At 42.5% G+C, this 12657-nt stretch overlaps 1 protein-coding gene across 1 annotated transcript in view; it reads right to left on the bottom strand.

Moving 5' to 3' along the window:
* Positions 1 to 12657, bottom strand: part of shank2b (SH3 and multiple ankyrin repeat domains 2b) — a 202950-nt gene that overhangs the window by 73120 nt on the left and 117173 nt on the right. The window contains exons 13-15 of the mRNA XM_086295555.1: positions 12062 to 12143; positions 3673 to 3755; positions 1032 to 1156 (exon numbers count right to left, since the gene is read on the bottom strand). Coding sequence (XP_086151681.1) covers positions 1032 to 1156; positions 3673 to 3755; positions 12062 to 12143 — 290 coding nt within the window. The remainder of the gene's footprint in view (positions 1 to 1031; positions 1157 to 3672; positions 3756 to 12061; positions 12144 to 12657) is intronic.

Here is a 12657-nt window from a genome sequence, read left to right as displayed (position 1 = left end):
AAGTTGGTGAAAAATGCTCTGACAACTCGCAGTAATATCACACCTTATGGAGGACAAACAGATACTGTTTCATGTTATACATCATGCACCAGGCTCTTAATCAGGCCAAATATACTCTCAGTGACCCTCTGCATCTGGTACAACCCCAAGTGCAGGAATATAATGATGCATCGTACAGCTGCTGACTTGCACCACAGACAAGGGAGAAAACACTTAAACAGTGTAACAATTCAAAATATTGTTTCCAAACAAATCCCAACAAAAAAGACCCAACACATGAATGTCTGTGCTGGCTGCTTCAAGCAACACTTCTAAACTGATACATGCAGTTAATGTTGTCTGTATATTTTATATTTCATCAAGGATTGCACAAAGCAAACATGCTGTGGATTCACATGCTAGCATCAGTCCCGTGTCAACTATTCAGGCGTGGCTCAGTGGCACTAAACAGGAAGGACAGGCCTTAAGACTCACTCAGTGCTCTGTTAATCCCATGACAATGTCTACACTCACCAGACGACAAAATGTTTCACTCCATAAGTCACCATACCAATCAAAAGTGGCAGGAGTCAGCTGTCGGTCTAATTGCATGCAAACTGATGATTTCACAGTGAAGTGGCTCCCAAACACTTTCAAACAGAGTGAGGTCTTATTGAAAACGTCTGCACGATCAAGCCAAATTTTCTTTCAGAAGAGTTTGCTGAATAAGCCCAGTCAAATGAGGGGACAAAAAGATGAATGCAGCACATGCTGTACACACTTTGCTTATTCACACATAAACACAGCGAGCTCTGAGTGTACGCAAACCCTTTTATAAGAAGGGTAGCATGTCCCACTGCCAACATGACAACCAGGAGCACTGAGGTAAAATGCACCAAAAACCACACAACAAAACCAACATTTTCAACCCGTGTTACTAAGCAAAACTCGTCCAGAAACTTCAGCTCCGTTAATGTGTCTGACCAACGCTCGGTCACCGAATTGCATACGCAGGAACAGCAAAATGATTTAATAATTGCAGCAGCTCTTACTTCGATGAGGAAGTCCCCCGTCCTAAGTCCTGCTTGCCATGCCACTCCTCCCTCATCCACAGACTCCAGGTACTGCAGGGCTGGAAAGGCAGGTGTGGGAGTAAACTCCTCAATGGGCGTATCCGCTGGACATCAAAGAGAGAAGAGCGTGGTCCCATAAAATAAGGCACAATGCAAGAAAGCAGTTTTAAAAAGGGACAAGATCTAAACAAACAGGTATATGTTAACACAATGACACAATGAATCTAAGACGTAAAACCTTTTTAAAACCTGATTTTAAAATGTCAGTTAATTCTCTGTGCACGGGCAGATTAACCCCAGCGTAGTATAAAAACCTGTAAAACATTTAAACAGAATGTAACCCATTTGTTACATTCAGTTCTGCAAGCTACAAAATACACAGCAGCAGATGAACAACCACACAGTCTATCAGCGTGTGTAATTTGCCCTGTTAATACTGTCATGGTTTGACTAGAGGGTTAGCAATAATTGGTATGATTAAAGCATGAATGCTCCCATGGCAGAATTAAAAGGGGGATTTTAGCTTCACCCAACGTTCACGTGTGCCTAAAGTTACTTCCTGGCTACCATGAGCTGGACCCAGATTCTTAGCTTTTTACATGTTCATTACAAACGGGTTTGTATATGTCAGCTAAGGATTTAAAATTCTTTTAAGACCATGAAGCAGCAAAACTGACAGTTTGATGGACTTTAAAACAGTTTTACCCAGAGAATTAACTCAGTTCAGGTTTATTTATACAGTGACAAATCATAACAACAGTTGCCGCCACCTTACACTGTGAGACCCTACAATAACAATCAGATGACCCCCCCTATGAGCTAGCACCTGGCGACAGTGGGAAAGAAAAACTGCCTTGCATGTAGGCATTTGTCCTGCTTTGCAGCCTGCTTGAGCTCAGCATAGTAGCATGTGAACCACTTTTACCAGCTGCAACAGTTTAGAATGACTCTCCATTTCACTGCACAGCTCAGGAGCAGTTCTTGCTCTGCCCTGGAGGTCTGCTGTGACCTCGATTATTATCACCGGCTGCAGTCCATAGCAGTGGAGGGGGGGCGAGAAACGTTCTTGAAAGGCAGGTGAATGACATCAAGGACCAGCACAATAGCGACTCGGTCAGCCTGCCGGTAGGGAAGCAGGAGTCAGGAAACTAGATGGTTAGTAGTGGCTGAACAAAGTACGAATAAGGAGATTATTCCGTGCTAAAGTCATTCTCTCAGGCTTATGATAAGAAAGCAACATAAAGCACAACATATACAACTATTAATATAGTCTGGCCATACTCCCCATGTCAAGTCTCTGTGTGAGCAAGACTTGTTCATTAATTTTAATAATAAAGCAAATTCGTAAAATTCTTTGTTTCTCGGGAATAAAGTGGCAAAAAAGCATCCCTCGTTTTAAGAAAAGTTTACCATCTCTCCTGTTCTCTACTATCACTTTCATCACGCGCAGCCGCGGCACGCGCTCCCTCTGTGGCGGGAAGGGAGGTTAGAAAACACTGGACTGAGAGAACGCAGCGGTGACAAGTGACGTTTCCTATAACTCACCCTGCACAGCACTTATGAGGGGATTTGCATGATTGTGATGACTGTGTTTCTTTAGGTGTCTGTCTGTGTGTGACACAGTGACAGAGGAGGACGAGAGACAGCGAGCGCAAGGGAGAGAGAAGAGAGAGGCTGAACTGCAGAGCACAAAAGAGGATGTGAGCTTATGTGACAGCTCGAGCATCAGCGCATGTTTGTGAGTTTGTGTATGCCTGTTCACCCCGTGCAGTGCAGGATAAGCTCGGCTGGGTCAGTTCCCCCGGGGTGATAGCAACGTGTGTTAGGATGACTAGAACATTCCTCTTGTTTTTCAAGCCAAATCCCTCTTTCCTCTCCCTTCATGTCAGTCCCTCTCCTTTTTCTCCCCCTCTCTCTGTATGTGCCTTAAAAAAACATGAACATACTAAATTTACCTCTCGACAGTAACCATGGTGTAGACCAATGGAACAGCGGCGCACAGTTGTAGAATGCAAACGTGGATTATGACATGGCGAGAATCGTCATAGAAACCGATGCAGCAGCTCAAACTGGCTATTTTTAGTGCCAATCTTACAGCCTGGTGAAACGGCAAACTGCATGGGTAGGCCACTCTTATCACAACAACTCCTGGTGTGGTGGAAAGAGGTGAAGGATGGCGGACACAACAAAGACGGCTACACGCAGACTTACTTAACCAAAAAAAAGAATAAAAAAAGCCTTCAGTCTGATGTTGTTACAGATGTTGTTACAGATGTTCACAGACCTCTGCAGCATGCATGAAAAGACATTAAAATGTAGGCAGACTTATGTGCAATCAAATGAGTGCTGGCGTGCAATCACTCCTTATGTGCATTAAAGTTTCTATAAGTATATTTCTAGTGGAACTTATCTGCATGGTTTTGTAGTGCCACGCAGACACACGCCTCTGAGTGAGAAGGCTTAAACTTGAAATTTAAATGCAAATTGAGATATATTGGTGAATAGTTTCATGAGGCATGTCAGTGTTGATGACTTATAAGGATCCTTCGGTTTGGGGAGAAAGGGAGAACAGATCCGAATAACAATCACAAAAAGTAGCTAAGTCGATAAATGCTCCTACCTTTTGCCCCACGCAGGACGAAGCCAAATCCCTCATTCTCCTTTTTCTGCAGCACCACCGTCTTCTCGTCCACCACGCAGTCACTGTGGAGGAGATGCCGAGCAGAGCGCCCGTTAGCACAACCCATCATCCGCAGCATGGCCACGGACGCCCTGCCCGAGTGGAGGTTCATACTGCTGGTGGAGCGCTAGTCCGGCCAGGGCAGGGCAGGGCAACCCTGACCCCACCCCACCACCACCACCACCGCTGCCTCCTCCCCCCTCCTCCTCCTCTTGTCGGCCTCTGTCTCTATCAAACGGTATGACAGCGGCCCCGGGAGCCCGGCGACATCATCTCCGAGAAAAAAACAGCAGAAACACAAACCGGGGGTAGACGACGCACGAGAAGCGCCTCCCTGCCCTCTCCCCGCCGCAGTCGCTCCCTGTCCGCTTCTCCTGGTCGATGGCGCGGTTACCTCCGCTGCTGCTCCCGTTGCGCAGGAGGAGAAGGAGGAGGCTCTGACCCGGCGTGCGGGAGTGCTGCGCCGCCGAGGAGACGCGACATCAGGCTGGTGGTGATAGCCTCTAACGGCTCATCATGAGGCGGGAAGGAAGGCTGGAGCTCCCCGGGTTGGGAGGTGGAGGGAGAGAAAGCGAGAGAGAGACAGAGAGGGAGGGAGGGAGCCACGCTGTGGACGGAGAGATGTCTAGGTGTGCTGCGCGCTGCACCCGACAGGTTGGTGGGGAGGGAGGGAGGGGGGCAGCAGCAGTGAGGCGGTGAGGCGGTGACGGCGGACTCACTGATTGATGACCCAGCGGAGGATCGGATCAGTTTTATACAGCGCTTTATTAGAATCACATCTTAATTAAAAAACAACAACAGCGACTTAAGGGGACACCGGAAACAGTTTTTATAATCAGAGCAGTAACAAACACTGATGACTGAATGAATAAAGTTGAATGTTTGTTTGTTTGAAGAGCTGCTCAGATCCTGATCTTTGTATGAAGTCAGTCTGAGTTAGTGGTACAGTCCTGGGGAAAGGAATTGCTCCGAGTTGTACTGGGACGACTTAAAAATCATTATGTTTTATTTGTGCCTTTGTGTTCTTTCTGGCCACGGTAATAAACCATGAATGCCATTTTTGCCCAGTGTCTTTCTTATCTTTCACTGACTTCATTGAAACAAGTGAGACGTGAAGTTCTTTCGATGATGTTTTGGGCTTTTTCTTGACCTCCTGAATCAACATGAATGCACTTTGGTAGTAACTTTGGCCACTCCTGTTCCAGGTTTTCTCCATAGATGCCCTCCCTGTGGTTTGTTGGTCTTAAAGCTTTAGAAATGACTTTGTAACCATTTCCATCTGCATTGTTTCTTTAAATCTCTGGTTCAAGAAACCAGTTTGAAATTATATGAGCTTTGTGACAATCTCCTGTTGGAAGCAGCAATCAGAAGATTGGTGCACTGTGGTCATGACGGGATGGACATGGCCAGCATCGATACTCGGGTAGGCTGTGGCATTTAATTGATGCTCCCTTGTGGTTATTTGAGTTACTTTTGTCCCATTATCTTTTTAGAATGAGCCATTCTAACCTCTAACATCAACACGCCATACTCACTAAGAGAACTCTTCTTTTTTAGACAACTTTGAGATGTTTGTGTGGGATCCAAGTAGATGAGCAGCAGGTTCTGAAATGCTCAGACCAGTTCATCTGGCATGCACAATCATGCCACAGTCACTTCAGCCACCTTTGTTCCCAATTCTGATGGTCAGTTTGTACTTTAGCAGTTCATCTTGACCATGTCTACATGCATAAATGAACCGGGTTCCTGCCATGTGATTGGCTGACATATATATTTGTATTAACAAGGACCAAAACAGGTGTACCTAACAAAATGGCCAGTGAGTGTACATGTACACTGTAGTAAAAAAAAAAAAGAAAAAACAAGAAAAAAGTTGCAGTTGCTCTGAGTCTCCCCTACTTGTCAGCTGAATAGCTTGAAATAGAAGTTAAAAGAAACAAGCATGAAGTATCATAAGCTATGTGCTTTGTCCTTTAGAGTACTCCTCAGTGAGGCCATGGTTGTGGTAATCTGCACACAGAGGTGCATGAGACTACAATTTTAAAAGCGTGTTCCCCCATAAAGTGGGGGATCCTCCCCCTTTTTGCATGTTAAAAAAATTGATTGTATATAAAAAAAAAATTTAACATGCAACAACTCCTCTGAGTGAAAAAAGTAATTTTTTCAGAAAGGTTATCTTAATATCGGACCTTCTCTTCCTTTGTTGGTCTAGCCTTGCAAATCTGTAGACTTTGCTTAAATGGCTGTTTTCATAAACACATGGATTAATAGTGTTTAATAGCCCTTTCTTAAAATGACTCTGTAGCATAAGGCTACACTCATCAGCCACATCATTGAAATAACTGAGAGGTGAAGTGAATTATATTGGTCAGCTTGATATTATGCGGTGTTGTGCTGAGAAATCTTGACCTTCAAAGTCCAGTTTGTTTGCAGATACGCCCTGGACACGTCACCAGCTCACCACAGGGCTACAAAGAGACTGACAACCACAAATTCTCACATCCACAGCATCATTACAATCACAAATTCATTTAACATGTACATGTCTTTGGGCTGTGGGAGAAAACCCAAGCCAGAAAAGATAGAACATGCAAAGTCCACACAGAAAGGCCGAAGCTGACCAGTGGGTTCAAACCCAGATATTTCTTGCTGTGAAGTCATAGTGCAGAGGAAACCATCAAACCTTCTGAACCGATAACTCGGAGAGGTTTTGATGGTCCAAGAGGTACCCAGATAATATTAGGCATGTAGTTTTAATGCTGTGGTCAAATGATGTACTAGTAGGTTGATATTCTACTGAAATCCTCTGTTCTTTTTGCTAATTAATGGCAATGCTAAATGTCTAGTGCAGTCATACTGCAAATGGTGTTTGATATGCATATATCTGCGATGTTTAGCATCAGCGTCAGCTATGATTGCTAGTCCTAACCTAAACCGTTACACTGCACTTGTGTTTGAGGAATCCTCTACAAGGCAATGCAGCATCTCCACAAAAACAGCAGGATTGCTCCAAATACAGAGGCACCCCTTTATGTAAACGGTCTAATCAGACATCTTCTCCTCAGCTCTGCATATATTAACTACAACTATTTTGTTCTTTTTCTATATGCATGCAACATTCAACCTCTCATTCCCTGCAGTGATCGTGGCCGAGCCTGCTGTGGTGAGACTGACCAGCATCATCTGAGCTGCCAAGCAGAACTGACCATGAAACTGGCTGGGGAGAGGTCCAAGTAAAAGGCCAAGTTTGCTGCTCCAGCCTGAGGTGTTTGTTGAAAGTGCATCATTCAGCTTATATTAGGCACAAGGATTGCAGTGAATAGACATGTGGGATGAGAGAGAGAAGGAAAAGAGAGAGGGAGAGAGAAGGGAGAACAAAGAAGGAGAGAGAGGAGCTAGTGCCATCCTAGCAACAGTTCCCTTAGCAACGCAATCTGTCTGGATAGGAAGGAGGCCGGCACTGCTGACATACTGAAGGTTATCTCCCAGCATTCCCTTACACTTGCTCACTCACTCGCAGACACCCTCCAGCCTAAAGTAGGCGGTCACTGGTAATCACACCATGATCACCTAACTCTTACACGGTGGACATTTCAATAGGTCAGCACAGCAGGGTACGGGAAAGGGCCTGACAGGAAGTGTCCTATTCGATAGTTAATGAGAGGGGGACATCAGGCTGAGGCTGTTTTATCAAAACAGAGTGGGAGATAACGGGTGTGCGACACGCTCCCCAGGATGTATGGGATAAAGTGCTGGCTTACCCCAGTGAGAACGCTGCCTTGGTCTGGACTGTGGGAGGCAATGATGTATTTATAGTCAGCATGAGAGGCTCTATATGTTATGCTATGATATCGCTCTTCTGCTGTCTACATGAAACTTTTTATTGGGGTTTGGAGTTCTGGCTAAAGAGCACAGCAATAAGTTGTTTCCTTACATGACTGATGGCTGCTGGAGAAAATGATGTAAGCTCATGGTGGTTAGAATATGTGGGCGTGTACTCCTAGTCATCATTTCATTACTTTGTGCATTATCATCTGTGACATATGACTGTGAAATTGACTCTTTGGGCACCAGCATCATCAGCGTTCTATTTCAGACAGCCAAGAGTTGATGCATCTGACATCTGGCTTTCTTTCTACTCCAATTCCATTGCAGTCTTTATCAGCAAGGAGCGATTTCCTGTTTACATTTCAGATTTGAAGAGTAATGGAGTGGAAGAAGAGAGTACCTGTGGATTATGGTATCAAAAATGGTGAAATACAGCAATAAAAACATCATTGTAATGCTTGTAAAGCAATCCGATATGGTTTGGTGACCAATCACAGCGAGTTTTTGAGAATATGCTAAACTTTTCTGTTGGTGAAACTGCTGTTTTGCTGCTATTAGCTAGCGTTAGCCACTGTTAGCCAATATCTTGGAAGTGGATGCAACTTTGTTTGACTCTGATGCTTAGTGAAAAAAACTCATTTGATGTTCGAATCATACCTTACTTACATACTGTAAGAGGAAAAGTTTGACACTAGCTGGCAAAATGTTAGCTTACAACCAGCTGTCGTTGTTGTTCAGACTGCTAGCTCTACGGAGACGGTAGGGTCGCATGTCTAACCTGCTGATAACAAGTAATTGCAAAGCCAGTGTGGCTGTGTCTTTCTTTGGTGTAGGGGACTCCTTTGATGATGTAAAGATCTGTATGATGACACAATGACACAACCTGAAATGTCCCTGCATGCCCATGACTACTCTTCACCTCCACATTTTATAAATTACAAATCCTGTTTTAGGTATATTGCTAGATTTACTTTTTAACATTTTGATGTGCTGCCTTAGATATTTTGGACATGAAATAATTATTTCTGTAATGGAAAAATTGCCCTAATATGTGTAAAATCTAGATAGTCATATGTCTCTGTATTTCTTGTACGAATTTGCCATATTGCTTTTATTCTAGTGTGACTGAACCTTTAATTGCTGAACCATTTTACACATAGTGGTGAATCATTTCTGGGATGGGATTCTTTTTATATCCAAACATGTTACTGAGCTGTTGCCAAATAATCTAATTAACTGCGAGCTGTTCCCCCAGTTTTTAAAGCTTTCAGATCGTAACGTATTGAAAACATATGGATGGATTCAAATGTAAGAAAAGACTCAGATTTAACATTTGATATGTTTTCTTTTTACTAGGGTTTTATAGAATACCTGCATTATACTATTCAGGCTGCCAGTCATGCTTTAGTGCTACCTTCAGCTTAGTTTAGTTTGAGCAGTGTGGCACCTTCTTTCTGTCCACAAACACACAGACCAAGAAAACTCTTCCTGCCTCATACGGAATTCATCAGCCCCCTCTGCCAGTTAAAAAAACAAATATGAATTTTTAACAAGCCCAGAAGGACGGAGTGCCTTAGAAAAGTCAATCTTCCAACAAAAGGGAAAAAGTGCAACACGCCAATCGTCGAGGTTGAGAAAAATATTAGTTATGACACAGTTTGTTCCATTAGTGAGCACAAAAGCTGTCAAAGCTCCATCGATATTCAGGTTAAAGTTTAATTTAAGATTTCCATTGGACTTAAATGTCACATGAGCCTTCAGTATTTGCCAACTGGTCTTCATCACTGCGGTGTAGACATGATTCACCTTGACCCATATTGGGGGGGAAAAATCCATCGGCATGTTCACTAAATCGTGCCAGAGGAAATCCAGCAGAGCAATGAGAGAAATGTCATTGTGTCCTTCACAGCTTCATCAGCACAGACATTCCAGCATGTCTTTATGTAGCAATTTAAAACTAGCGTCTAGTGGTTACAGTCACTAGAATTATTTGAAACTCTTTGCTTTTTATAAAATAACTGATAAATAGTAATAATAATAATAATAATAAGTGGGGATAGGTTAATTGGTTAATCCAAATTGCCCATAGGTGTGAATGCGGGAGTGAATGTGAGCGTGAATGGTTGTCTGTCCCTGTGTGTTGGCCCTGCGACAGACTGGCGACCTGTCCAGGGTGTACCCCGCCTCTCGCCCTATGACAGCTGGGACAGGCTCCAGCGCCCCCCGTGACCCTGAAAAGGAGGAAGCGAATGGACGGATGGATAATAATAATAATAATAATAAAACCAAAACAAGAAGCATCAGTGATATTTGCTCTCATTATGTGCTTTAGATTTATGAATAAATAAAAAACACTGAAGCATCTTTAAAATATAAAATATCTTAAAATTGTGAATTGGCACTATAGAAATAAAACAGAACTGAAACGAATAGTTTTTCTTTGTTTGCGTTTAAGTTCTATCTACTTTAAAGCATAACATCCACATTATATGACAGACTATTCATCTCTTATTGATGCATTGATTTTATTTTGTGTTCAATTCAGAAAAATGTGATTGTCTTTACTCCTCAGTGCATCTGCTGTAGCTTTTCCTCCTGGACAGACTGACATAGTTTAATCTTTGATACGTATTGTTGGTCGTTTCCACGTAGCAATTTATATCACTGCATATGTTCTGCTTCGATGGATGAGCCACATCTCTGCGAGGACATTCAGCTCACCCGTAGGATTGACTGTTTAAAAAATTGATGTTCAAAGTTCCCGCAAAGCATATCAAGCCCTCTTTCTCTGTCTGGCTCTCTCTCACACACAAACACAAACATGGAAGTGTACATCTTTCTTCATTCCCAACCAACCTTATCTTGAAGTAGATGTGACAGGAGAGACGAGTAAAGGAGACAAGATGGTAAAAACCTTGGGATTCGATGTCAGGTACCATTACACAGAACTTTTCATTTAGCTGAAAGGACACGGTTGCATGCTGATTCCATTTTTGCTACTGTGGCTTTGCTTTTCTCTGAAGAACAAAATGAAGTTTTCTATCCAGAGCTTACTGAAGATTTGTCCATACACTGAAAATACAAATAATGACTCTCTTTATTAGTAAGTTTACTTTTTATACTGAGGTGTTGCTTCTGTGATGGCAAACAGTGAATTAAAATTCATAATTCATTTATGCTGCAGTGCTTGTGGTATCAGGTACAGTGTATAGGTTTACCTATAATAGACCACCATGAGTGAGAATCCTGTAGTGATTATTGATTTCCAGTCGGTGGGCATTTGTTCAAATATTAATTCAACAAGCATTTTTTTTAGTTGTGACCAAAACTAAAATGTCTGTCTTTCAAAACACAATGTAAATATGTCCTCATAGTCTAACCCGAACTTTTTTAAAGGACAGTGTCACGTAATAAATGAATTAAGCCTGTAACTGTGAGTATGACAGAAACTACAACCTCTGAAACCTATACAGACATGGTGGACAAGTGCACTGTCTACAAAAAACTCTGGGCAACTTTCGAACTGTATTTATTGCATAATTTGCCAAATGGTAAATGGACTGGCTCTTCTGTTGTGCTTTTCTATGCAAGACTCAAGGCACATTATCGATCATGTCTCATTCAGCCAGTCACACACACATTTTTTACATTTTAAGTGCTTTCTGTCAACATTCACGCACACATTTAAACTCCAACGAGCGCATAAGGAGTAACTGGGGGTTCAGTATTTTGCCCAAAGATACTTTGACATGCAGACTTGAGCAGCCAGGGATCAAACCACCAACTTTCCAATTAGTAGATGGCCATAGCTACGCCTTACATTGAAGCTTATGCACGAGTTCAGTGCGTATTAGTAAGGTGTGGCTGGTTTCACTCATGTGGCTGGATTCCTGTGTATTGTGTTCATTATACTCATCATATCATACTATTCAATATTTTCCCGCACTGCCAACTTTCATTCTGCCATCACCGCTTTGGCCCAATCACTTTCTGTCTCTATGAGCCAGTCAGCTGATGTCCTGTGCTCTTCTGTCATTCTGTGTTTCAGACTCTTATTTGTGCCACTTTCCTCCTACACCCCTCCACCTCATCCTGGTGAATTATACATCTTCCTCCAAGTCTCCACCAGCTTCACCTTTGCTACTACCACTGTCTAGACTTCTGGTGCTGTCCTGTTTCATACCACTGCTGGACTCCATTTGGCTACATAGCTTCACTGGAGCCTAATAAGTTAGTATAAATAAATTAAGTTGGCATAACTTGTATTTCTTAAATTGACAACACAGAATTTGGATGCTACATTAACATAAAGAGATTTTGTTTCACTCAAGAGATGACAACGAGCTTTCTGAAAGAGACAGAAACATCATGCAAAAGATTAAATGGGAGCTTTGCCAAAGTGCTCTTGACTTTTTGGTATAATCCATAATACCAAAAAGTATGAAGCAAGTTCACACATCCATGGATTTTTTAGCTTGTTTTTTTAAATGTGACTTCTTACCTTGAAGCATCAAAGCTGTCATAGGAGCCCACAGTGTAGTGCCTGAAGAGCTTCCGTCTGTCAGCACGGTCTGCTCGGGAATCTGCCAATTTACAGCAGAACAAGATCAATACCCAAATACCATTCATAGCAGTTTACAAATCAGTGACAGCTGTTAGGAGAGTGGCACTTAAAATATGGCACAATAAGCCCTGCATCCTCTAAAACAACAGCAGAGCAGCAAATATGAACGTAGTCACCTGTATTTGGTTGGAATGTGTTCTTAAAAGAAACATCACACCATCTCGTTCAGTCACATATAAACATGTAAATACAACAAGATGACCCAAAAAAGTTAAATAAGCTCCTCTTCATGACAGTTTCATGCACTGATAGAGACACGGGGGTATGTCATAATACTCCAGAGAACAAGTGCAAAAAGCATAATCAGCATGGATTCAATGTTAAATTTGTGTAATTTGAGAAAAGTTTCTTTGTCAAGATTATTTGACTAGACTTTGATTACGTATTGACCTTTCTGTGAAACCTTGATATTAACTAATGGTTTTAACTTCTCTGACACAAATGCACCGACGCATTTCAAGTGAATCCAGAAG

This window comes from Aulonocara sp. 'chitande type north' Nkhata Bay, linkage group LG1 (assembly GCF_057382095.1).
Source record: "Aulonocara sp. 'chitande type north' Nkhata Bay isolate Kocher_YH1m ecotype deep benthic linkage group LG1, A_spYH_male_GT1.1, whole genome shotgun sequence".
NCBI classification, from domain to species: domain Eukaryota; kingdom Metazoa; phylum Chordata; class Actinopteri; order Cichliformes; family Cichlidae; genus Aulonocara; species Aulonocara sp. 'chitande type north' Nkhata Bay.
Note: the sequence above shows the minus strand (reverse complement) of the source record. Positions and strands in the feature narration are given on the sequence as shown.